At 39.5% G+C, this 20984-nt stretch overlaps 1 protein-coding gene across 1 annotated transcript in view; it reads left to right on the plus strand.

The window, feature by feature from the left end:
• Nucleotides 1-19966, plus strand: part of CTHRC1 (collagen triple helix repeat containing 1) — a 23935-nt gene extending 3969 nt beyond the window's left edge. Inside the window, exons 2-4 of the mRNA XM_075211406.1 lie at nucleotides 11580-11801; nucleotides 18256-18472; nucleotides 19580-19966. Of these exons, the coding sequence (XP_075067507.1) occupies nucleotides 11580-11801; nucleotides 18256-18472; nucleotides 19580-19722 (582 nt within the window). The 3' untranslated portion in view covers nucleotides 19723-19966. The remainder of the gene's footprint in view (nucleotides 1-11579; nucleotides 11802-18255; nucleotides 18473-19579) is intronic.
• The last annotated feature ends 1018 nt before the right edge of the window (nucleotides 19967-20984 follow it).

Raw genomic sequence — 20984 nt, forward strand, 5'->3', positions numbered from 1 at the left:
GCCCTAATCCTAACTAAGCATCACTTCTGTTGCCAAAATGTTTTGCTGGTGTATGAGTAGAGCCACAGGACATACGTATATACTTGGAGTATTGTATACTGTACAAATATTAGTCAGTAGCATCATTAAGGAGAGCATGGCAAAAAAGGAGTAAATGTGATCCGGGACAAACCATGTTACAATGTAAGGGGTGCAAATGTGTTTATTATTTTGCACATAAGATAAATACTGACTGTTTTTCCATGTAGCACACACATACTTGATAGCTTTATTTTTCAATACATTTTTTTCTTTGAAACGTAAAGTTGATCTAGGACAGGAGTCGGCAGACGTGGCACGCTGACCACTTTTGTCTGGCACGCCGGCGCTGAAGCTGCTTCAGTAAAGCAGCCGATGACGGCAAAAGCGAAGCTTCTGCGCATGCCATCACCGGCTGTTTTATTGAAGCAGCTCCCAGGTTTCTGGAGGAAGACGAGTCTCCAAAGGTAAGAGCAGCAAATTGAGGGGCACATATACTTGGTATACTATGAATTTCTGGGGCCCAACTGTGGCATAGTATGAATGGGGGACACAGCTATGTGTCATGATATGAATTGGGGGCACAGCTATGTGGCATAGTATGAATTGGGGGCACAATTATGAGGAATGATGTGAAGTGGGGCACTACTGTGCGGCATAATGTTTTTTTGCTGGTCCCGTTACTGTTAATATGATAAAATGAGACGTAATTTTATATATATGTATATACAAGTTAACCTGTGCATGATACTCATGCATTCTAGACAAATCAAGCTACTTAAGGTTTTAAAAAGGTTCTTGTCATCTTCTTCGCCACACACACACACGCTGCTAGGCTTTTATATATCAGATAATGCAAAGAATTTAGTAGGTCAGTGTAGTATATAACTCCGCCCAGCAGGTGGCGCTGCAGCTTGAGCACTCTGTCACCCGGTAGTTTTTTCCACACACACACACACACACACACACACTAACACAGCATGTGTGTTCATGAGGTAAAATTACCTCACGAAAATGAGTTTGAGCCCTCAACTCGTAAATTTAGCCTTTACTACCCCTCCCACGGGGGGAAGGGGGGATGATGGAAGTTAACTGACTTCACTATTATAATTTTTTTGTCAAATAATGTCAGTATACCAAATTTCAGGTCAATTGGATGAGCCCTTTCTGAGAAAATAGTTTTTTACACACACTAACACACGCCGCTAGGCTTTTATATATTAGATAATGCTAAGAATTTAGTAGGTTAGTGTAGTATATAACTCCACCCAGTAGGTGGCGCTGCAGCTTGAGCACTCTGTCACCCGGTAGTTTTTTCCACACACACACACACACTAACACACGCCGCTAGGCTTTTATATATTAGATATATATATATATTTATATATATATATATAAGGCCGCCGAGAGGGAGAGCGTTGTTAGAGAGGGGCATGTGTAACTAAAGGTGCTGGAGAGGGGGCATATGTGACTATATCTGCTGGGCAGAGAGGGGGCAAGTGTGATTAAAGCATGCGGACAGAGGGGACATATGTGAGCAAAGCTGCTGGGCAGAGGGGGCATGTGTGAGTGATGCATTTTTCTGTAAGAGGCTGGCCCAGTGCTTTTCACCTGCTAGACATGCCCCCAATGATATACGACCATTCGCAGTTTGCGCAACTTTTTTAATATGGTCAATTATAAGGGAGGCCCCATGAAGTTGCTGTACCGGGGCCCTAAATTTCTCTAGGCATGACTGTATATATATATATATATATATATATATATATAACACCCAACTGGCACACCTGGGCTTGACTAGATTTTAGCCGGCACTCTGATAGAAAAATGTTGCCAACCCCTGATCTAGGACATGCCCTACTCCAACTATAAATCTGTCCCCACATTTTAAATTTACCTCGCCCTCCAATGCAACATGGTTTTGCCAAGGTGCAAAGTTACTGCTTGTATTTGCTTCGCTTTTCCTAATGACTCAGGCCCTATGAGTTTATCCTGCCTTGAGCTGTTGTGAGTCAGTCCGCTGTACATTAGTCATGTTCACCCTTCTAGCACATTGCACAATGTTGAAAACCAAGCCATTCATCCAAAATGTAATGATGATCGATATGTAGCCATTTTTCTACAGTGTCCTGAACCCTAAGGCTCATTCAGGATCATCAATCGTAACTAAAGCATACAGCAAAATAGTCTATGCCTTGTAAGTTTACCTTCTCCACTCCTTTATCACATTGTATCAATCACATCTGTCATGGCGTTTCTCCTTTTGTCTGTGTCTCCCTATACTTATATGGTTAATTACAGCCCAAACCTTATCCCCAGTTCCAGGCAGAGATGTGAGAAGGGCAGCAACTACATCTAGGTAGCTACATCTAGGTAAGGACACCCCTTCCCTCTACTTTAAAATACACCAGAGCCTTAAGGTAAAAATAACCTTACCCCACCAATACTTTAGAGTGATAAAAGATTAGTTTATAGGACTAAAGAGACAACACATTGTAAATGCTATCACCTTACATTTTGAGAATCGACTGTATAAGACAACTAAACTCTGGAATCAAAGTTTTCATCTGGTAAGCATAAATATAAAATGCAATGTTCGGTGCTAGCCTAACTTCTATCTTGGGTTCTGCTAAAAAGTAAAGATTACTTATTTATTAATCCCACCATCAAAAGCAGCTACAGTTAGGTCCCCCAAATCTTAGTGGCTGAGAGCTAAGGAAAGATAAAAAAAAAGTTCAAATGATAAAGCAAAGCATGTCAGTTATGCCAGCTGCAACATAAGTGGCTATAACTATGTAAGTGAAGTGATTAATCTGTAAGTGAAGTTATTCATCAGAGCAGTTGTTCCTTATGAAGCAGCAAGCCAATCACTGAAACTCTGTACTTCTCAAGAGTGATCAGAAAAGGAGTTTAAGGAACAGAAAATGTGTACAACGGGGAACTCAAAAGGTCTGAACTGATTTATATGTGTGGGTACACCTTTCCCTCAATATTTGTGAGGATTGTAATTAATATCAATAAACAAGAATGCTAAATTAAAAATCAATCATTTAGGAGAATTAAGGTTTACCCGGTGAGATATATATTGTTCTTCTCAAGAGTGATGCAAGTTAAAAAGCATAGCACTTCTAAGTAAAATATCTACTTACAGAACTGGGATGTGACTGACAGTAGTCTGGATAGATTTAAATAAATATAATGATTTCAGTTATTGTAGGTATATTATACTTAGTTTAGCAACACACAGGCTTTGATATATATGAGAGCCCAAAAGTGGGTTTAAACATAGCATTATTTCTTACAGGGGTTGGCTGATCCGGGAAGGGGGAGGGGGGTGGTAGAATATTCCCAACAGACCGGTTCTGTAATGGACTGCCTGATCCGGTTTCAGCAAGGCTGGGCACAGTCTATGTTGTCCTTTGAGGGTTCTGGTATGGGGAGGTTAATGTTATGTGGGGATTGGTGTGGGGGAGGTTAATTTATTTAGAGGATGGTGGAAATATTAATGTCATGTGTGGGACTATTAATGTAATCTGGGGTTTGTGGGGCCATTAATTATTATTATTATTATTATTAATATTTATTTATAAGGCGCTACAAGGCATCCGCAGCGCCGTACAGAGACAAACAAAATCACAATACAATGGGAGACAGCACAGTACAGTAAACACAGCAACTCAGTACGCTCAATGCACAGCTAGAGAGGGCGGGGAAGGGGGAGGGAGGATCCGAAAACGACATTAATATATTTTAGGGTCTATTAATACATAGTGGGTTCTCAATATGAAATGTAAATGCTATTACTTTAATGTTGGGGCTGGTTCGGGGGTATATAGGCCTATTTCTTAAATATAAAATCTATTAATTTGACTTTGGGCTGATGGGCGAACTAGGCCTATTTATTAAATATGAATTTTATTTATTGTCAGAGCTGAATTTGGGTGGGGGCTATTTATTAAACGTAAACTGAGCTTTAGATATCAAAAGCACAAGTAATCAAAGCTGCAGGAAGAATTAGAAGAGAACTGCTCTATCTGACAACCATCGTACTTCTGGTGAGACAGTCCTGATCTTTCAGGGCTTTGTCCCAATTTCAGGGACAGTTGAGAGTTATGTCCCGCTTCACGCTACTCTTGAAGTGGGAGTCATGTGCGACTAACAGTGGTTACCTAACTGAGAGCGCTGCCTGTTCAGCTTGACCAGTGATTCAAAATTATTTCCTTCACTCTTTACCACACAACTAGTATCAGTCTGGTCTTATACTTGCATCAATTGCAAAATAACGATTTTGGATGATTTTCTATCCACCTAAAAGGCCCTGTTATGTGAGTGATGAAACGTTTTTTTTCTTTCTCTTAAAAGATTCCGTCACAGAAGGTTGGCATGTAAAACTAGCCACAATTACAGGATGGGGCTATCTTCATCCTCATGTTCATCATCACTTAATAGACCTGTGTAATGTTAATTAGAGAATTTTGTTTTTCACCAGATGCAGCAACATTGAGTTGGGACTGAGAGAAATTACTCAGATTATGTTGCTGTGATTCTTTATTCTGATTAATTTTTGTCTTTTCCTAATGGGTTGTTTCATGGTGCAATAAATACAATTGAGGGCCTGTTGTGCCTGTATGTTTTACCCCTACTAGCCAGCGGAAAAAAAAGTATGGCTAACTGATTCATCATTGTGATCATCAGTGGTGGCAGGACATGCATGCTGGGGAACACTGAGGCGGTCAGTCTTCGGGATAATGACCAGGGAGAAAATTGTAAGGTAACTGAACCATTATCAGCATAACCAACCCTACTTTCTGCATCTAAATTTTTGGGGGGAATTTCTATATTTTCAGTTGCTAATGCTGTTAATAATGTTTAATCAATGACAAATGCGATGTGACACCAGTAAAAAAAGTCTTGGTTTGTAACCAAATGCTTCTGTTGTTGGTGCCTCTGAGTTTGCATCAACAAGGACACTACAGACCTGATGTAGAGTAAAGATGTGGTCTTGGTGCAAAACTGAAGCACTGCGCATAATTTGCATCCGTAATTAGAGTTGCACCATATTGGCCCCTTGCCCTTGAATAGATAGGTCAGGAACACTTACATGCAACGGCGGTACAGTTATCATAAGCAAATGCAAGTTAAACAAACAGCTTTGAGATGCATCTTATTTTTAGTTACACATATTTTGAAATAGCTTGTTATTGTTACATGCTAGTTACATATTAATTTTGCACCTACATAAACAGGTTGCAAGTTTTGGAATTGATAATGTTGATGACCAACGTGTAGTTTCTCCAGATGCATCTTATGCCAGATTTAAGGATTCATATATCTTAAGATGAGTGCAACTTAATATACAGACACAGAGGTCCTGATTCATTAAGGATAGTAAAGCAAAAAAAAAAAGAGTAACTTTGCACCTTGGCAAAACCATGTTGCATTGGAGGGGGAGGTAAATTTTAAATGTGATGGCAGATTTATAGTTGGGGTAGGGCATGTCCTAGATCAACTTTAAGTTTCAGTGTAAAATTAAAGCAGCCAGTATTTAACTTGTGCAAAATGATAAACTAATTAGCAACCTTTGCATTGCAACATGGTTTTGTCCAGGAGAAAACTTACTCAATTTTTTGCCTTACTTTCCTTAATGAATCAGGCCCTCAAACTCTTTGCTCATATGCAAACTGGGCATCTTAACGTTCAATTAGAAATCAAGCTCCACACGGTGTTATCATATCCTTCTAATTTTCGAGTGCTGCTTTTGGGAGGACGTGGGTTGCTCAACCTTTTAACGCAACAAATGTATAAGTCTGCTTGTTCCATGGAACTTGTGTTGCTAATCTTGGCATGACTGTTTCCCTTACCCTACCAGCCATGTTTTGAGTCTGTATTTTTCACACACTCTTTTTCTGTTTCAGCCTGTTTAAGTAATATTATTATTAATAGAGCACACAAAGGATATATCGGAAGAGTGTGCTGAATCAGCGAACAACAACGATACAATATCGCACAATTAATAATTGCAAAACAGTGATAAATACAAAATGTCACCAAACAGGAACAGAACAATCCTCACAGTGATCAATAGTTGTGTCAACCACAAGCCAGGGGGCAACAAATAATTACCAGTAAATTAATATATTTTCAATTCTCTATGCTAAAAAAACAAACAGCCAGAAATCAAAATCCCCTAAAAGATCACCAAAGTGTTTGGATAAGGATTACATTTTTTTAAGATCAAAGCAGGTTTGCATCGTACTGGTTTCATGAACATTCTAGGGCAAAACAGCCAGACGTAGAACTGTGGGCCGCTGTCAATTTATCTTTGTCACAAATGTCCTGTGCTGGAGAAGTATGTGAAGTGGTTTAATAAGAGGAATATAAGGGTCTCTCTCAACACAAAATGTTCACTTTCTTTGTTTGGGAAACAGAGTTGGAGATTAAGCTCCGTCACTTCCCAGCCGTCACATTCCAGGCCGCTGATTCAGCCGGTGATGACATACATGCCAATTCTGCTAATTGAACTGCACCGCAAAAACTATTACGTGTTTCATCAGCTCCCATCGTTCACTGTGACTGGCATTGGGAAGGTGAAGCTAATCCCTAAAGAAGTAGTATAACATACCTAACAAAAGATATTTTGACAGTAAAATGCTATATAATTGAGTTGAGCTCCTCCTCTCATTTCATGGTACATTGCACAGCAAGCACTTGAAGACAAGTAGTTACACCCTCTAAATATTTAAGACATTTTGGGATTACGTAAACACTTGTAGACCTTAATGCTAAACATCTCTATTCCATCCTGTCCTTCTCTGCTCTACCTATTCTGTCACCAGCTTCAGCACCATCTGTGGCTGCCGACGAACTCTTCTCTTGGCTATTTACAAGATATTATTGTTTGCAGGCTATTCATGTGCAGGATTTATATAGAGGTCCTGATTTACGGTTAGATATTTCCACCATGTAAAAACGGAACCTACGTAATATTTGTTGCACTTACGTCCACATTTTGAGTTGAGCTTATCTTATATTGGCAGCTGTTGGTGGATCGAGGCGTTCACGTGTAAGTTCAGTACAGTAAGAGCGTGGAGAGGGAAGTCGACCACACTATTAGAGAAAGGTTCATTTTTGGCTTCCACGTATATTGGAGGTACTCCTTTAAGTAGGCATATCTTTGCACATCTCAGAGACATTGTGTATGTGCATGTGAGTAACACTGTTACTCAGAAGCCTCTAAGGGCTAGATTTACTAAGCTGCGGGTTTGAAAAAGTGGGGATGTAGCCTATAGCAACCAATCAGAATCTAGCTTTCATTTAATTAGTACCTTCTACAAAATGACAGCTAGAATCTGATTGGCTGCTATAGGCAACATCCCCACTTTTTCAAACCTGCAGCTTAGTAAATCTAGCCCTAAGTCTTTGCTCCTCAACCTTAATACCTATGTAACACAAATAATGCCTCACTATGATAGCAATGGGGGTGTACCTGTCTCAAGCTGTTATCATGATGAATGCTTAGACCATGATGTCTGTTTCAAGACTATATAGATATATAGACTATATATTACCATTAATACTAAAGATGATTAAGGCTCAGGGAACAACAGGTGTACAGAATCCGCCATCAAAGCAAGACTTGATTAAAATATGAACAGAATCTTCTGCTTTTCCAATTGTACCACTGAACAAGCACAGTGATATGTAGGATTTATGTTATATATACTGTATGTAATATTTGTAGAGTATGTACATACATACAATATGGATATTTGGTCAATGGCACAGTTGGAATCCCCCTACCAAAATCCTGCTCTTGTCCCTGTAAGCTTTATAGAAGGGGGCATGCATTCTGGAATACTGAAGGAGCTAGTCCTGTTATAGATACACATCTATAGTAAATCTTTAAGGAGCCCGTATTGTCTTGGAAAGGATGGGGGTGAGAGGAGACATGGGCGTAAATGTATCAAGCTGAGAGTTTTTCAGTGGGTTTGAAAAATCAATCAGATTGTAGCTATCATTTATTTAGTACATTCTATAAAATAATAGCTAGAATTGGTTGCTATAGGCAACATCTTCACTTTTCAAACCCAACAGAAAACTCACAGCTTGATACATTTACACCACAGTGTCTAGATTCAAGAAAGGAGCGAGGTTCAAAAGGGTTATCTATAAACGGGTACGTTTATATGCACAGTTTGAAAGCTTTTTGCTTGTGCTGTGAGGTCATGCCCGTCCCAAGCAGTGTTCCAGGGCTTTTGAGAACCCAGCGTCACCCCAGATAATTACTTTTTGACAATAATATTATCAGCCAGTGTCAGAATATCTTCAATTTTGATCAGGGCAAACTAATTTAGTTGGTTTCTGAGTAGACCCTTAGACCAAGGTATACCAGTGGATAAAATTTTAGGAAATGCATATAAGAAGTTACTGTATACATTAATTAATAAAAACTTGGCTGAATTATTTTAACTAATAAGTAGAGTGTTTATGCTTAACTAAATATGTCTACCATGCTCTTTCACGCCTCTGCAGCAGCTTGCCATGTTAGGAGGTAGGTGCTTCTCTAACTAAACAAGTAGAGAGTGACTGACAGCTAGGCAGACTTGCTTTGTGGAAATGCACGATGTTTATTGGTTAAATCCTACACAGGGGCGGGCCAATGATGCCACAAAAACTCACTCTCACAAACTCACAATATTGAGTTCCAGTCACCTAAACTCAGTGATACTGGTTTCCTCTTGCAGTTACTTTTTCTGTTTCGTCTGTTTTTTTTCTGTTTTGGTTTATTTGCAATAAACACAGTGCCCTCTTGTGGCTTTACCTCTAATTGTAAGACATATGAAAGAGAGAGACAATATGCATCCATTTATTTTTTTAATTAAGAGAAAATTTAATTGCCATAACGTAAAAGGAACATGTCATCACTGAATTTAAAATGTGAGAGGTAGATGTCATTTAGCTGTCCCTTTATCAGTTTATCTCTGATTTGTTGTTCCCACTTTTATCAGAGACAACCATATCTGACGTTTGCTCAGATTATAAAATCAAACTCAATCCTCCTTTTTGTTCAGAAATAAGACAAAGCAGTTATAGGAACCCATTCCAACTTTGTCCTCTCAACTTGGGTTCATCAGGAGTTTAAATTGTGAGAAAATAATTATTGTGTTTTAAAGATTTTGGGTGGGAAAAAACCTTGAAAATATGGACACATCGGAGCCGTAATAATCTGATGTGGGCCGGACATGCCGGTAGCCGAACGTAAGCGGTCACCTAGAGTGCCAATATTTCAGGGTGTCTAAAACACTGAATGAATGACATCACATTAATCATTTAGTATTTGTCTTATTCACCATGGTGCCCTAACACTGCGCGCCGCCTATCCTTGGGAATTTAAAACACTAATGTCTTGATTGGCTGATGAGGAACAAAGGTCCGTGTTTAATAATTTAAATGAACTTGAGCGTGCCCTACGCACTTCTTACCTTCCCTAGTGATGTTGACCGCTGCATCTTAGTGCTGAGATGGAAATGCCACTCCTCTGCCTGCGCAGGGCATGGAGGGCAGAGATGAAGGCATAGGCAAACCGAGGGGGGATTCCTAGTGCCTGGGGCACTGTATAATTGTGGTGGCTGGACCCTGCCCCGGCTTCACACGGCTCTGCTTGAAAAGGGAGAGCTGCGTGCACCTAACAGTAGTGCACGGAGCATTGCCCATGTATTTTATGGGGATAGGAAGAGTTGGAGAGCAGCCAAGCAGTGTCTAAAATTATATCTACGCCCCCCATACATGCTGGTCACGCCCACTGGTGGCGTGGTGTGGAAACCCCCCTCTACAAATCCTGCGTTTGCCCCTGGAAGGGGCGCAGATTCTGCCTAGTACCCTTCCACCAGCCCTGACCTGATGGAGAGACAGTCAGGATGGATTATGTTGGATATTTGGGTAGAGGGGTTTTAAAGAAGCAACGACATGGTGGGAGGTGGGAAAATTACACTGTGCAGTGAATTAAAGAGAAGGGATATTTTAAACTTGAATAATAGATATATATACAACATAAATACTAAAGATTAATAAAACTGGTAAAGTTATACTTGCCCATAATCTGAATATGGGTGCAGTGAGACCAGATGCTATTTAATTAGTTACACCTTTCAGCCTTTACCTTGGATAACTGTAAGGTCCCGAACTGATCTGTATATGCTGAATGGAAGTGGCCAAGTTGAAAACATGTCTGCAGGCAATCGTAGCAGATGTATTTATATGGCTGCACAATGCACACAGTAAATGAAATGTCTCTCTGGCACCAGGCAGTGTATAGAATTACTCTTATACATCTTGGCTTAGAGAGCGGCTCCAGCTCTCACTCTCTCTCCCAGCAGATATACTGCTCACTTCATTATTTCTTATTTCACAGCTCACTGACTCACATTTTCCAGCTCAGACTGAAATCCAGAACCCGAGGTATTTCCTTCTACCTCCCGACTCAAGGGTAAAATCAACAGTCTCCATCAGTCCCTAGAAAGTATGATTTATAAGGAAAACAGGGTCATAATGACCTCAGTGTTTAGGGTTTGTGTTTAGGTTGGAGCCTGTTGTATAGATCTGGAAGGATTACGACCACAGCAGTGTAAGGACAGGCTGAATAAACATCAGATACTACATAGTGTAAACATCCTGGAAGCAAATGTAGCTTTTTTATCCATTAATTTATTTTGAATTTCAGTATATGGGAAGGGGTAGTTAAAAAAGAAAACGGAGGGGCAGAGGGTACAGATAACAACTCACAAAGTAAAAACATTGCAATATAAAGTACACAATATAAAAAAATTAGGACTAATAACTGACTACAAATATTGGCATAGACACCAGTCCTTATCTCCCGGGCTTTTCATTTGCATAGGTGGACCAGAGAAACAGGGTGATCATCATCATCAGTTATTTATATAGCGCCACTAATTCCGCAGCGCTATACAGAGAACACACTCACATCAGTCCCTGGCACTTTGGGTTCTCGGGAATCGAGCGCATGAACCCAGTGCTGTGAGGCAGAAGTGATAACCACTAAGCCACCGTGATTAAGGTGAACAATGATCATTCTGCACCGGAAGAAAGCGGAGGAGCCTCATAAAACGTTGTACCCCTTATAACCCACTTGCAAGGCATTATAGGTGGCAGGCTCTGTCGGCTCCTTGAAGAGAAGCTTTCAGCACTTCGTGGTGGGACCTAGTTGGACTTTGGTCCACCTTTTTTCCACCTGGTGAGGGGATGTATTCAGTGTACCCAGTGCCAGGTTTCCTTGGCACCCTAGGTAAAGCTTCAGCTTTGGAACGAGGTAGCCGATGGACACTGTCAGCTGAGAGGTCTGATGTGAAGGCAGCCAGAATAAGAGTTGTAGAGTTGTATATGAAACCGTGTAATAAATGGTGATATTGTATCGCGCAAGACAAAATTATTGGCTCCTCCCCTTTGTGCCACAAACCAGTAATTTATAATGATAACTGAAGAAGCCTTTCCAAACCCTGTTGTTTATTACGCCAATATATGTCTGTTCTCTATTTCTGCAGTACAATGGCTTATGCTTGCAAGGCAGTATGGGTCTTCCTGGCCGAGATGGAACTCCGGGAGTGAATGGTATCCCGGGAACACCCGGAATTCCTGGACGTGATGGAGTAAAAGGAGAAAAAGGAGAATGTATGAGAGAGAGTCTGGAAGAGTCCTGGACACCGAACTTCAAGCAATGTGCCTGGAGTGCCCTTAACTACGGCATAGACCTTGGGAAAATTGCAGTAAGTGTTCTCCATGCAGTCCAATCCATAACACATGATATTAGACGCAGTTCAATCCATAACACTGTTATTAGACACAGTCCATTCCATAACAATGTTATTAGACACAGTCCATTCCATAACACTGTTATTAGACACAGTCCATTCCATAACACTGTTATTAGACACAGTCCATTCCATAACACTGTTATTAGACACAGTCCATTCCATAACACTGTTATTAGACACAGTCCATTCCATAACACTGTTATTAGACACAGTCCATTCCATAACAATGTTATTAGACACAGTCCATTCCATAACACTGTTATTAGACACAGTCCATTCTATAACACTGTTATTAGACACAGTCCATTCCATAACACTGTTATTAGACACAGTCCATTCCATAACACTGTTATTAGACACAGTCCATTCCATAACACTGTTATTAGACACAGTCCATTCCATAACACTGTTATTAGACACAGTCCATTCCATAACACTGTTATTAGACACAGTCCATTCCATAACACTGTTATTAGACACAGTCCATTCCATAACAATGTTATTAGACACAGTCCATTCCATAACACTGTTATTAGACACAGTCCATTCTATAACACTGTTATTAGACGCAGTCCATTCCATAACACTGTTATTAGACACAGTCCATTCCATAACAATGTTATTAGACACAGTCCATTCCATAACACTGTTATTAGACACAGTCCATTCTATAATACTGTTATTAGACACAGTCCATTCTATAACACTGTTATTAGACGCAGTCATTCCATAACAATGTTATTAGACACATTCCATTCCATAACAATGTTATTAGACATAGTCCATTCCATAACACTGTTATTAGACACAGTGCATTCCATAACACTTTTATTAGACGCAATCCATTCCATAACACTGTAATTAGACACAGCCCATTCCATAATACGCTTATTAAACACAGTCTATTCCATAACACTTTTATTAGAAACAGTCAATTCCATAACACTTTTATTAGGTGCAGTCCATTCCATAACACTGTTATTAGACACAGTCCATTCCATAACACTTTTATTAGGTGCAGTCCATTCCATTACACTGTTATTAGACACATTCCATGACACTGTTATTAGACAGTCCATTAGCATACCTCACAACCTTTACAATCCGAAAGCAAAGCAAAATAAACCACGCTGTCGCTCCACCCGAAAATCACAAATGGGACAAATTTGGGTAAAACTCCACCTATTTTGCTGTTAAGCCCTGCCCCCTTTGAGGCCCATGAATCAGGATGTCCCACCAAAATCAGGATAGTTGGGGGAGCATTCTGTCATTACTTAACAAAAATAAACAGGATTACCATAGGAAACACCAATATCACCATTGAATTCCATTTATTTTAGCATTTACTATCAAAATGTTTATAAAATAAACGTAATAATCAAACATTGTTTATTTTCTCAGTAAAGTGTACATATTATCATCAACAACAATAATTTGATGAATTTTAGTTATTATTAATAATAACAATTCAACTAAAGTAGCATATAATATCAGTTAATTATAACCAGATTGAAAATGCATTTTTAATATCTCTTTTAATATGTTTATTATGTGTAGTAATATCTCATCAAACAGAGCTGCTCTAACACAATTGAAAGCCCAGGACAAAAATCACATTAATGGGTTCCCATACCCTCAGTAAAAACAGAACAGGTAACTTGCAAATTCAAATTAAAAGGATCACTGGACCAAAATAGAAGTTTCTTTTATAAAAGATTTATTAAAAATGTTCCCAATTATATATGTAAGTTTCAGGAGCTTATCAGAATTGAGGATATATGAGATGAGGAGGGAGATTGTTTCCTATACACAATACACTTCCTGTCAGCAATGAAGGACACTGCAACCACATAGCTCCCAACACTTGGACAGGTGGCTTTCGGGACAGGGGGTGTGGTTACTGCATGCTGGGGGTGTGGCCACATAGCAATGTTACATGGCCACACCCCCAGGTGCTAGATAGCCTTGTTCTCTCCTCTCCAAACACCTTTTTTGCTCTGCACACTTCACCTGTTAAACATTGCTCTGCCATGTAGAGCAGCAGTGAAAGATAATACTTCCCAATTTCCCACCAGTCGGGACCTCAAATCGGGACTATCTCTCCTAAATAAGGATAGTTGGTAGATCTGCAACTAGCCTCTCCTGAGCTAGCTGATAGCCGTGAACAATAGATTGTGCTCCGCTGCATAGCTACTATAAACACAATGTAAAGTATCTCAAGTTCCATCAAGGTATGGGAGCTTTGGTTTACTGGTAAGTTATGATTTTTAACCAAGAGAGTAGTACATTCTTGTTATGTTTTCACTGGTAAAGTTATGCTGTGTAAGGGTTTTGTACTTTTTGCTTTTTACTTTGTTTTAATGTCAGGATGGTAAAGTACTTGACAACATGAAAACTCCATAGAGTTTCTTGTGACCCTAAACACTATATAGAGACCAGCTCTCTAGACACCGGACAGCTTCTCTAGCATCGGCCACGCAGAACAGGGAAACAAACAGGTTTTAATACCTGAGACTCCTCCCACAGCCCTAGCTCGATGGACAGGTGACACGCCCACCTTCCCTTTAAAAGGGAGTTTTTATCAGCTGCTTCTGTTTGACTACTCTCACTGCAGACAGGCGCTGTAGCTGTGGGAAAAGACACTTCCAAACCATGTAAGTTAAATCAGGCTCTATAGCATTGTTTTGTCCAACATATGTCCTCCACCTGTTTATCTTTAAACTAGGTGCACTGCTACCCAAATGTGTTACTCTTGCTTACATCCTTTCTCTGCAGATTGCCAGCTAAATGCCTCCCTTTGTTACAATGGGGTATAAAAAGAGTTCTGGCAGAATATATTAAGAACCAGAGCCCTGGGTTTTGGCTTCTAATTGGATGTCTTTGATAGCTGGGGCCTGAGTCTTTAAGGAAGGTAAGGCAAAAAAAGGAGTAAATGTTCTCTGGGACAAACCATGTTACGATGCAAGGGTTGCAAATTAGTTTATTCTTTTGCACATAAAGTAAATATTGGCTGTTTTTTTTTCATGTAGCGCACAAAATACTTGATAGCTTTATATTTTACACTGAAATTTACAGCTGATCTAGGACATGCCCTACCCAAACTATAAATCTGTCCCCTCATTATAAATTTACCTCCCTCCTCCAATGCAACATGGTTTTGCCCAGGTGCAAAGTTACTCCTTTTTTTATGCTTTACGCTCCTTAATGACTCAGGCCCTCAAAGCATAAAAAGGCAAGAAGTCAAAACTAAATATAAGTTATGCCAATGGATTCCAAACTTTTTCAGTTCAAGGCAGTTTTAGGGTCTCCAAAATCAATGCAAGGGGTACAAATTAGTTTATTATTTTGCACATCAGTTAAATACTGGCTGTTTTTTCATCTAGCACACAAATACGTAATAACTTTATTTGTACACTGAAATTTAAAGTTTGTCTAGGACATGCCCTACCCCAAATATAAATCTGTCCAAACATTTTACATTTACCTCCCCCTCCAATGCAACATGGTTTTGTCTAGATACAAAGTTACTCCTTTTCTATGCTTTAATCTCCTTAATGACTCAGGCCCCTGGTGTTCAGAGATGATGGTGCGTACAGGATCCATGTAGGCATACATCGGTTTGGGCTGTGGGACAAAGAGGACAAGGCTCCTCTAACCGGAGATGGCCCTGCTGTGTAAATCCTGACATGGACTTCTAGATTGGGGTAGTTTATATTATTATAATGTAAATCATTTTTTATTGTGCTTGAGATGAACTGGTCGACAGTGTGCAGTCATGTGATTTACCTGGCGAATCAGCATTACCACATTTGACTGTTATGGGTTCTAGTTAACAGAAAGGACCTTAACATGGATATAGAAGAACTTTTTGACTAATAGTAATGACATTTTTTTTTTAAGTGACGCTTCAATCTACAATTTTTATAAGTGAAGAAAAAATATCTTGTAGTGGAGAAATATATATATATAGCACAATAATTATTATAACCAACTAATTGCCTAGGCTAGAAATAGAATACATTTGGCAAAAACATTCACCTATAATTAAAAACAGCTGTTACAAGCCATTCACATACTAAGTACAGTAGATTGTTTGGCTATAAATATCCTACGCTATTTCCTGAGTGCTAGTTAAACATGAAACAGGTTAGCTAATGTCACTTAGCAAAAATGTAGCAAAATACATATGTTAAACCAATACATATTTATTGGACAAATTGGTCCATTGATCCAATCATTCTGCTCTCTGGTCAAGAGGCTGAATCCATTCTATTCTTAGGTTTACAATTTGCTAATCATAGAAAAACAAGTGATTGTGATCTATACATAATAATTTAATTATTTGCCTTTTAGAATTTAATAATCTAAAAAAAATATATATATCAGGTACTTGTGTTAGGTAAACATGTAATTAGTGTTTTGACGTGTTGAGTAGTGTTTAGGATGGAACAAAACCAGAGAAGAAATAAGCCAGCACTCAGTATATCCCATGTTATATATGGTACGAGCTGCATGGTAATATAAATGCCCATATATGTATACAAAACAAAAGACAGTTGTTGTCAGCACTTATCTTCAACACTGCATATCTGTGTGTATCTAGCAAACTGAAAACATGAGTTATTGGTTCATATTTTGATCAAAACATTTAAGCCTGCATCCCAGCATCAAGGATACCTCATTGTATGTAGGTCCTACACTGTATACCTATATGCTTCAAACACCATTATATGTAAACGTACAGATACTTAGAGAAGGAGAAGTCATTAAAAATATGTTTTAGAAAATGGTATTTGTCTTGTATTGTTGGCTTTTTTATTCCATTTATTATTAAGTAAAAATTAAAATAATATAAATCAATTAATTATGGCTAATTTAAATTTATATGTCATATGTTACCGTGTTTATTGGAACAGGGGGTCCTACGACTTTAATGAAAGAATTCTGCCTTTAAAATTTCCATAGCAAGTTTGTTGAACGAAAGACACAAGCAATTTAGATAAAACTAACCCTCTTCCTCCCCCACCCATTTTTCAAGTAGCAAAGTTTTCTTCATAGAGAGACGGATATTTAGATTAAAGATACCCTTAGAATGTAATAGATCAATATGTATGACAAATAGAGATGTAATCTGAGTAGCGGGACTACATTGCTCATAGTGCAGGAAACATTCAGATGTACTGTATGTGCCTTACTACATACGTGACTCATGGGGAGTCACGCTAAGCCGTCATACGCTACAACAGAAACAACCATTCCAATGTGATGTCTCCAAATCTCCAAACATCAAACCATGCAAAATTATTATTCCAGTGTGAACTATTTTTCTGTCAAAGTTTTTGTTCCTCAAAACATCCATCTTCTATATGACCCAAACCCATTGCCTCTTTCTATCCATTCGTACCTGGATTGGGCCTAGGAGGACGACAACTGTGTCAGACAGAAGGTTTTAGGGGCAGCCGTATGTAGTGTTTATTTTCTTACTACACAAATGTATTCTAGTTTCCAGCTTGTTGCGAAATATAAAGATGAACTACAGCTAAATTCAAATTTAAGACACAGACCTAGTAAACCTGTGAGGTCTCTTCCTTTACCCTAAGACTGCACCAATCACAGGGTTCTCACTGCACCAACCTCCCCCCCCCCCCCCCCCACCTACACCTCTGCTCTAATTTACAGGACACAGTGCTTCTTGCATAGGAACTACATGTCCCAGCTTGCTCTGTTAGTATGTAATTTTTAGATAGATACTCATTGCCTAAATCTGGTCTAGAGAATGTCAGTTAGCCCGAAGGCAAAGTATCAAAAAAAGTACTGGAAGACAAGTCATCCAGCGGGTTTCTTGTTAGTATTAGAAGAAGTAAGGGTTAACTTCTGTAGCTGCAACTATTTTTTATTCATTAGGCCATACAATCAGATAATTTGTATCATACAGTAAAGTGATAGGCATGTGGCCTTCATAGGGGTCACCTTCAGCCCTCCTGGCCTTATTCCTTCTGATGTCACAGGGTAAGCACAATCTACGTAGCAGGACACTCTGTGATTGGATGGTGAATACTTGTCAGGCCAGCCATAGGTCAACTTTCTCGCCAATAAAATTGCTCAGACTAACAGCTGCTTGTGAGGTGCCTAGAAATCATCATGTTGGCCACCACTGGTATTATAAGTGCAATAACATAGACAGGAATAATAGAATAAAAGTCCATTAGATTATATGTTTCTATTGCTGCATTGTTATCATGTAATTTAGCCCAAGGTTAAAAAAAAGGGGTTTGAGCTTCCAAGAAAACATATCTTATAATATCTTAATTTTTTTTTAACTCTAGATCATTTAATGAGCATCAATATGTTAAACCACTCCCAGCCATAATGAAGATGTGTTTTGTTCTTTACTTTTACTTTTAAGGAATGTACGTTCACCAAGATGCGTTCACACAGCGCTTTGAGGGTGGTGTTCAGTGGCTCTCTGCGTCTGAAGTGTAAGACCGCCTGCTGTCAGCGTTGGTACTTCACCTTTAACGGAGCGGAGTGCGCCGGCCCCCTCCCCATCGAGGCCATTATCTATCTGGACCAAGGCAGCGCAGAGTTCAACTCTACAATAAACATCCACCGCACTTCCACAGGTACAATGAGAACGTGAATACAATCATATGCTTCACTTACTGTGTGTTACAGCTGTGTAGCTTGTTCTAAATTCACCATTAGTCATTGTCTGGCAAGCTATAGATATATGTGAGCAGGAACAGACAACGCTGTGCTCCATTAAAAAATTTGGGTAGGGGCCTGCGACTGCTCGGAAGAGTCCTCTGTTCTACTATTTAGAGAGCAGAGCAGGGCACTCGAAAGAGAGGTGCGACCCGAAATTGCTGCACCACCTCCCCCCCCCATTTACCTCCAAGCCCTGTAGTGGCTCCACCCCCCATAGTTTCGCCAAAGAGTGTGACCCTCCCCTATAGTGACAGAAGCATGCTCACTATGTTCCTGACTCATAATGCCAACATTCCCACATGAAAAATGGGAACAAATGAGGCCACGCCCCAATCCTAAAATGCCACGCCCATATCCACCCAAGCCCAACCCATGTCAGGCAATACCATGCCTCTTTTCCAATAGGTTACACCCTTTCAAGGGCAAAAATAAGGACTAGTAGTAAGCATGTAAGCATGTAAGATGTTGCATCATCAAACTCTAAGGAGCGTGCCAGCTTTCAAGACTATAGGGTCTCTCTGAGGTGAAAATGAATGTTTTCACTGTAGATAGGTCTTAGTCCTATACATCATGGGGTCAGTCCCCATCCGGCGGTAAGATCCATAGGGGAAGTACCGTCGCAATCCTTCGTTTGGTATCACCAGCTCAGTCGGCAGATAACAGATCAAAATGAATGAAAACAAGCTTTGTTATCTGAAAGCAATTTTCCCGTTAAACAATAATCAGTCCAGAATTGTCCAAGTATCACTTAGCTGCTACGCCGATAATTATATTCAAAATCAATCTTATCACCGCATTTAACCAGACCCCATATCTTGATAGGTCTGAAACAGCTAAATGATATAATGCAGAAGCCATTATTGCAAGAAGTACCAGAGAAAAGGGGGCATGGGGGCATTTAAATAAATGGTGATGATGATGATGATGATGGGCACTAATCTTCCACAAGAATAGAATGATAATTACTATTCATTTGACTACAAACTTTTCTGCCTGCTAAAGCGTTTGTTTTACTATTGCAGTGGAGGGACTGTGTGAAGGGATCAGCTCCGGACTGGTGGATGTGGCAGTCTGGGTGGGCACCTGCAATGACTACCCCCGAGGGGACGCTTCTACCGGATGGAACTCTGTGTCTAGGATCATTATTGAAGAGCTGCCAAAATAACATTTTCAAACCAAATTTACTATTAGAGATTTAACATGTTCTTTTATAGGCACAGCAAATACCTCTGTAGAAAGAGAGAAATTGGGTGAAAACATGGAATTATACGTACTGTATAAATAAACCGACAAGGTGCTTTTTTTTGTAGTCATTTAGAATGTGACTGTACTTTATGTTCTATGACTATCTGTCAATAAACTTGTTCTCTGAGCTGACATTCAATAAATTGCTGGACAATTTAAGATAATCAGCTCCAACTTCATTGGTTAGAAAACAATAATCCATAGTTGTATTTTGTATGTTTTATATCAAAATTTTCATGGTCTTTTTTTCTTTTTAATAAAAAAAAAAAATAGAACCAATCTAGAGGTGAGTGGATTGTGTAGAGGGCATACTTTTATCATGCATGACAAGGTATGACCAACTATGAGAATAAAACACAGTCCTGAAATCACTCATGATAGTTTTGGGTCATGTAACATGGAAGTAGATGCCTGGGAAGTTTCTGAAAGGTATTGATAATGTCCACCCAAGCTGAGGGCGGGGGAAGAGTAGGACTACACAATCCTGGTGCTACTTACTAAATATCCACCTGTACTTAGCACCAACGTCATGCATATTCATACAATCTGGTGCAGCCCTGCAACTTTTTTTTTTTTTTTTTTTTCAAATGACCCACTTGGTGGTGCGGACATCCCACCAGCCTGACAACACCCGCTGCAAAACAATCCCAAGGTGGACTTTAATTAGGTGATTGGGTATTTCCCAATAGACATAGGAATTACACATAAAGCGATACTTTTAATGCATAATGACCGTAACATGCATCATATTAAACACAATTATGAATACTCTTGAAATTAAACATAGATAACAGTCAGCAGGTCCAGTGTACATCCAATGCAGAGAAGAGCTTGCGGTATCATTAACCAATCACTGCAGACAGGTATAATGCCATACCAGTGGAGAATGCCAATTGTATCTTCACTACACAAAAAGTCACTAGAGAAGAATAAGATGACTCTAGACCGGGCGGCACGGTGGCTTAGTGGTTAGCACTTTAGCCTCACAGCACTGGGGTCATGAGTTCTATTCCTGATAATGGCCTTATCTGTGTGGAGTTTGTATGTTCTCCCCGTGTTTGCGTGGGTTTCCTCCAGGTGCTCCGGTTTCCTCCCACACTCCAAAAACATACTAGTAGGTTAACTGGCTGCTATCAAACTGATCCTAGTATCTCTCTGTCTGTCTGTCTGTCTGTGTGTGTG

This window comes from Mixophyes fleayi, chromosome 5 (assembly GCF_038048845.1).
Source record: "Mixophyes fleayi isolate aMixFle1 chromosome 5, aMixFle1.hap1, whole genome shotgun sequence".
Taxonomy (NCBI): domain Eukaryota; kingdom Metazoa; phylum Chordata; class Amphibia; order Anura; family Limnodynastidae; genus Mixophyes; species Mixophyes fleayi.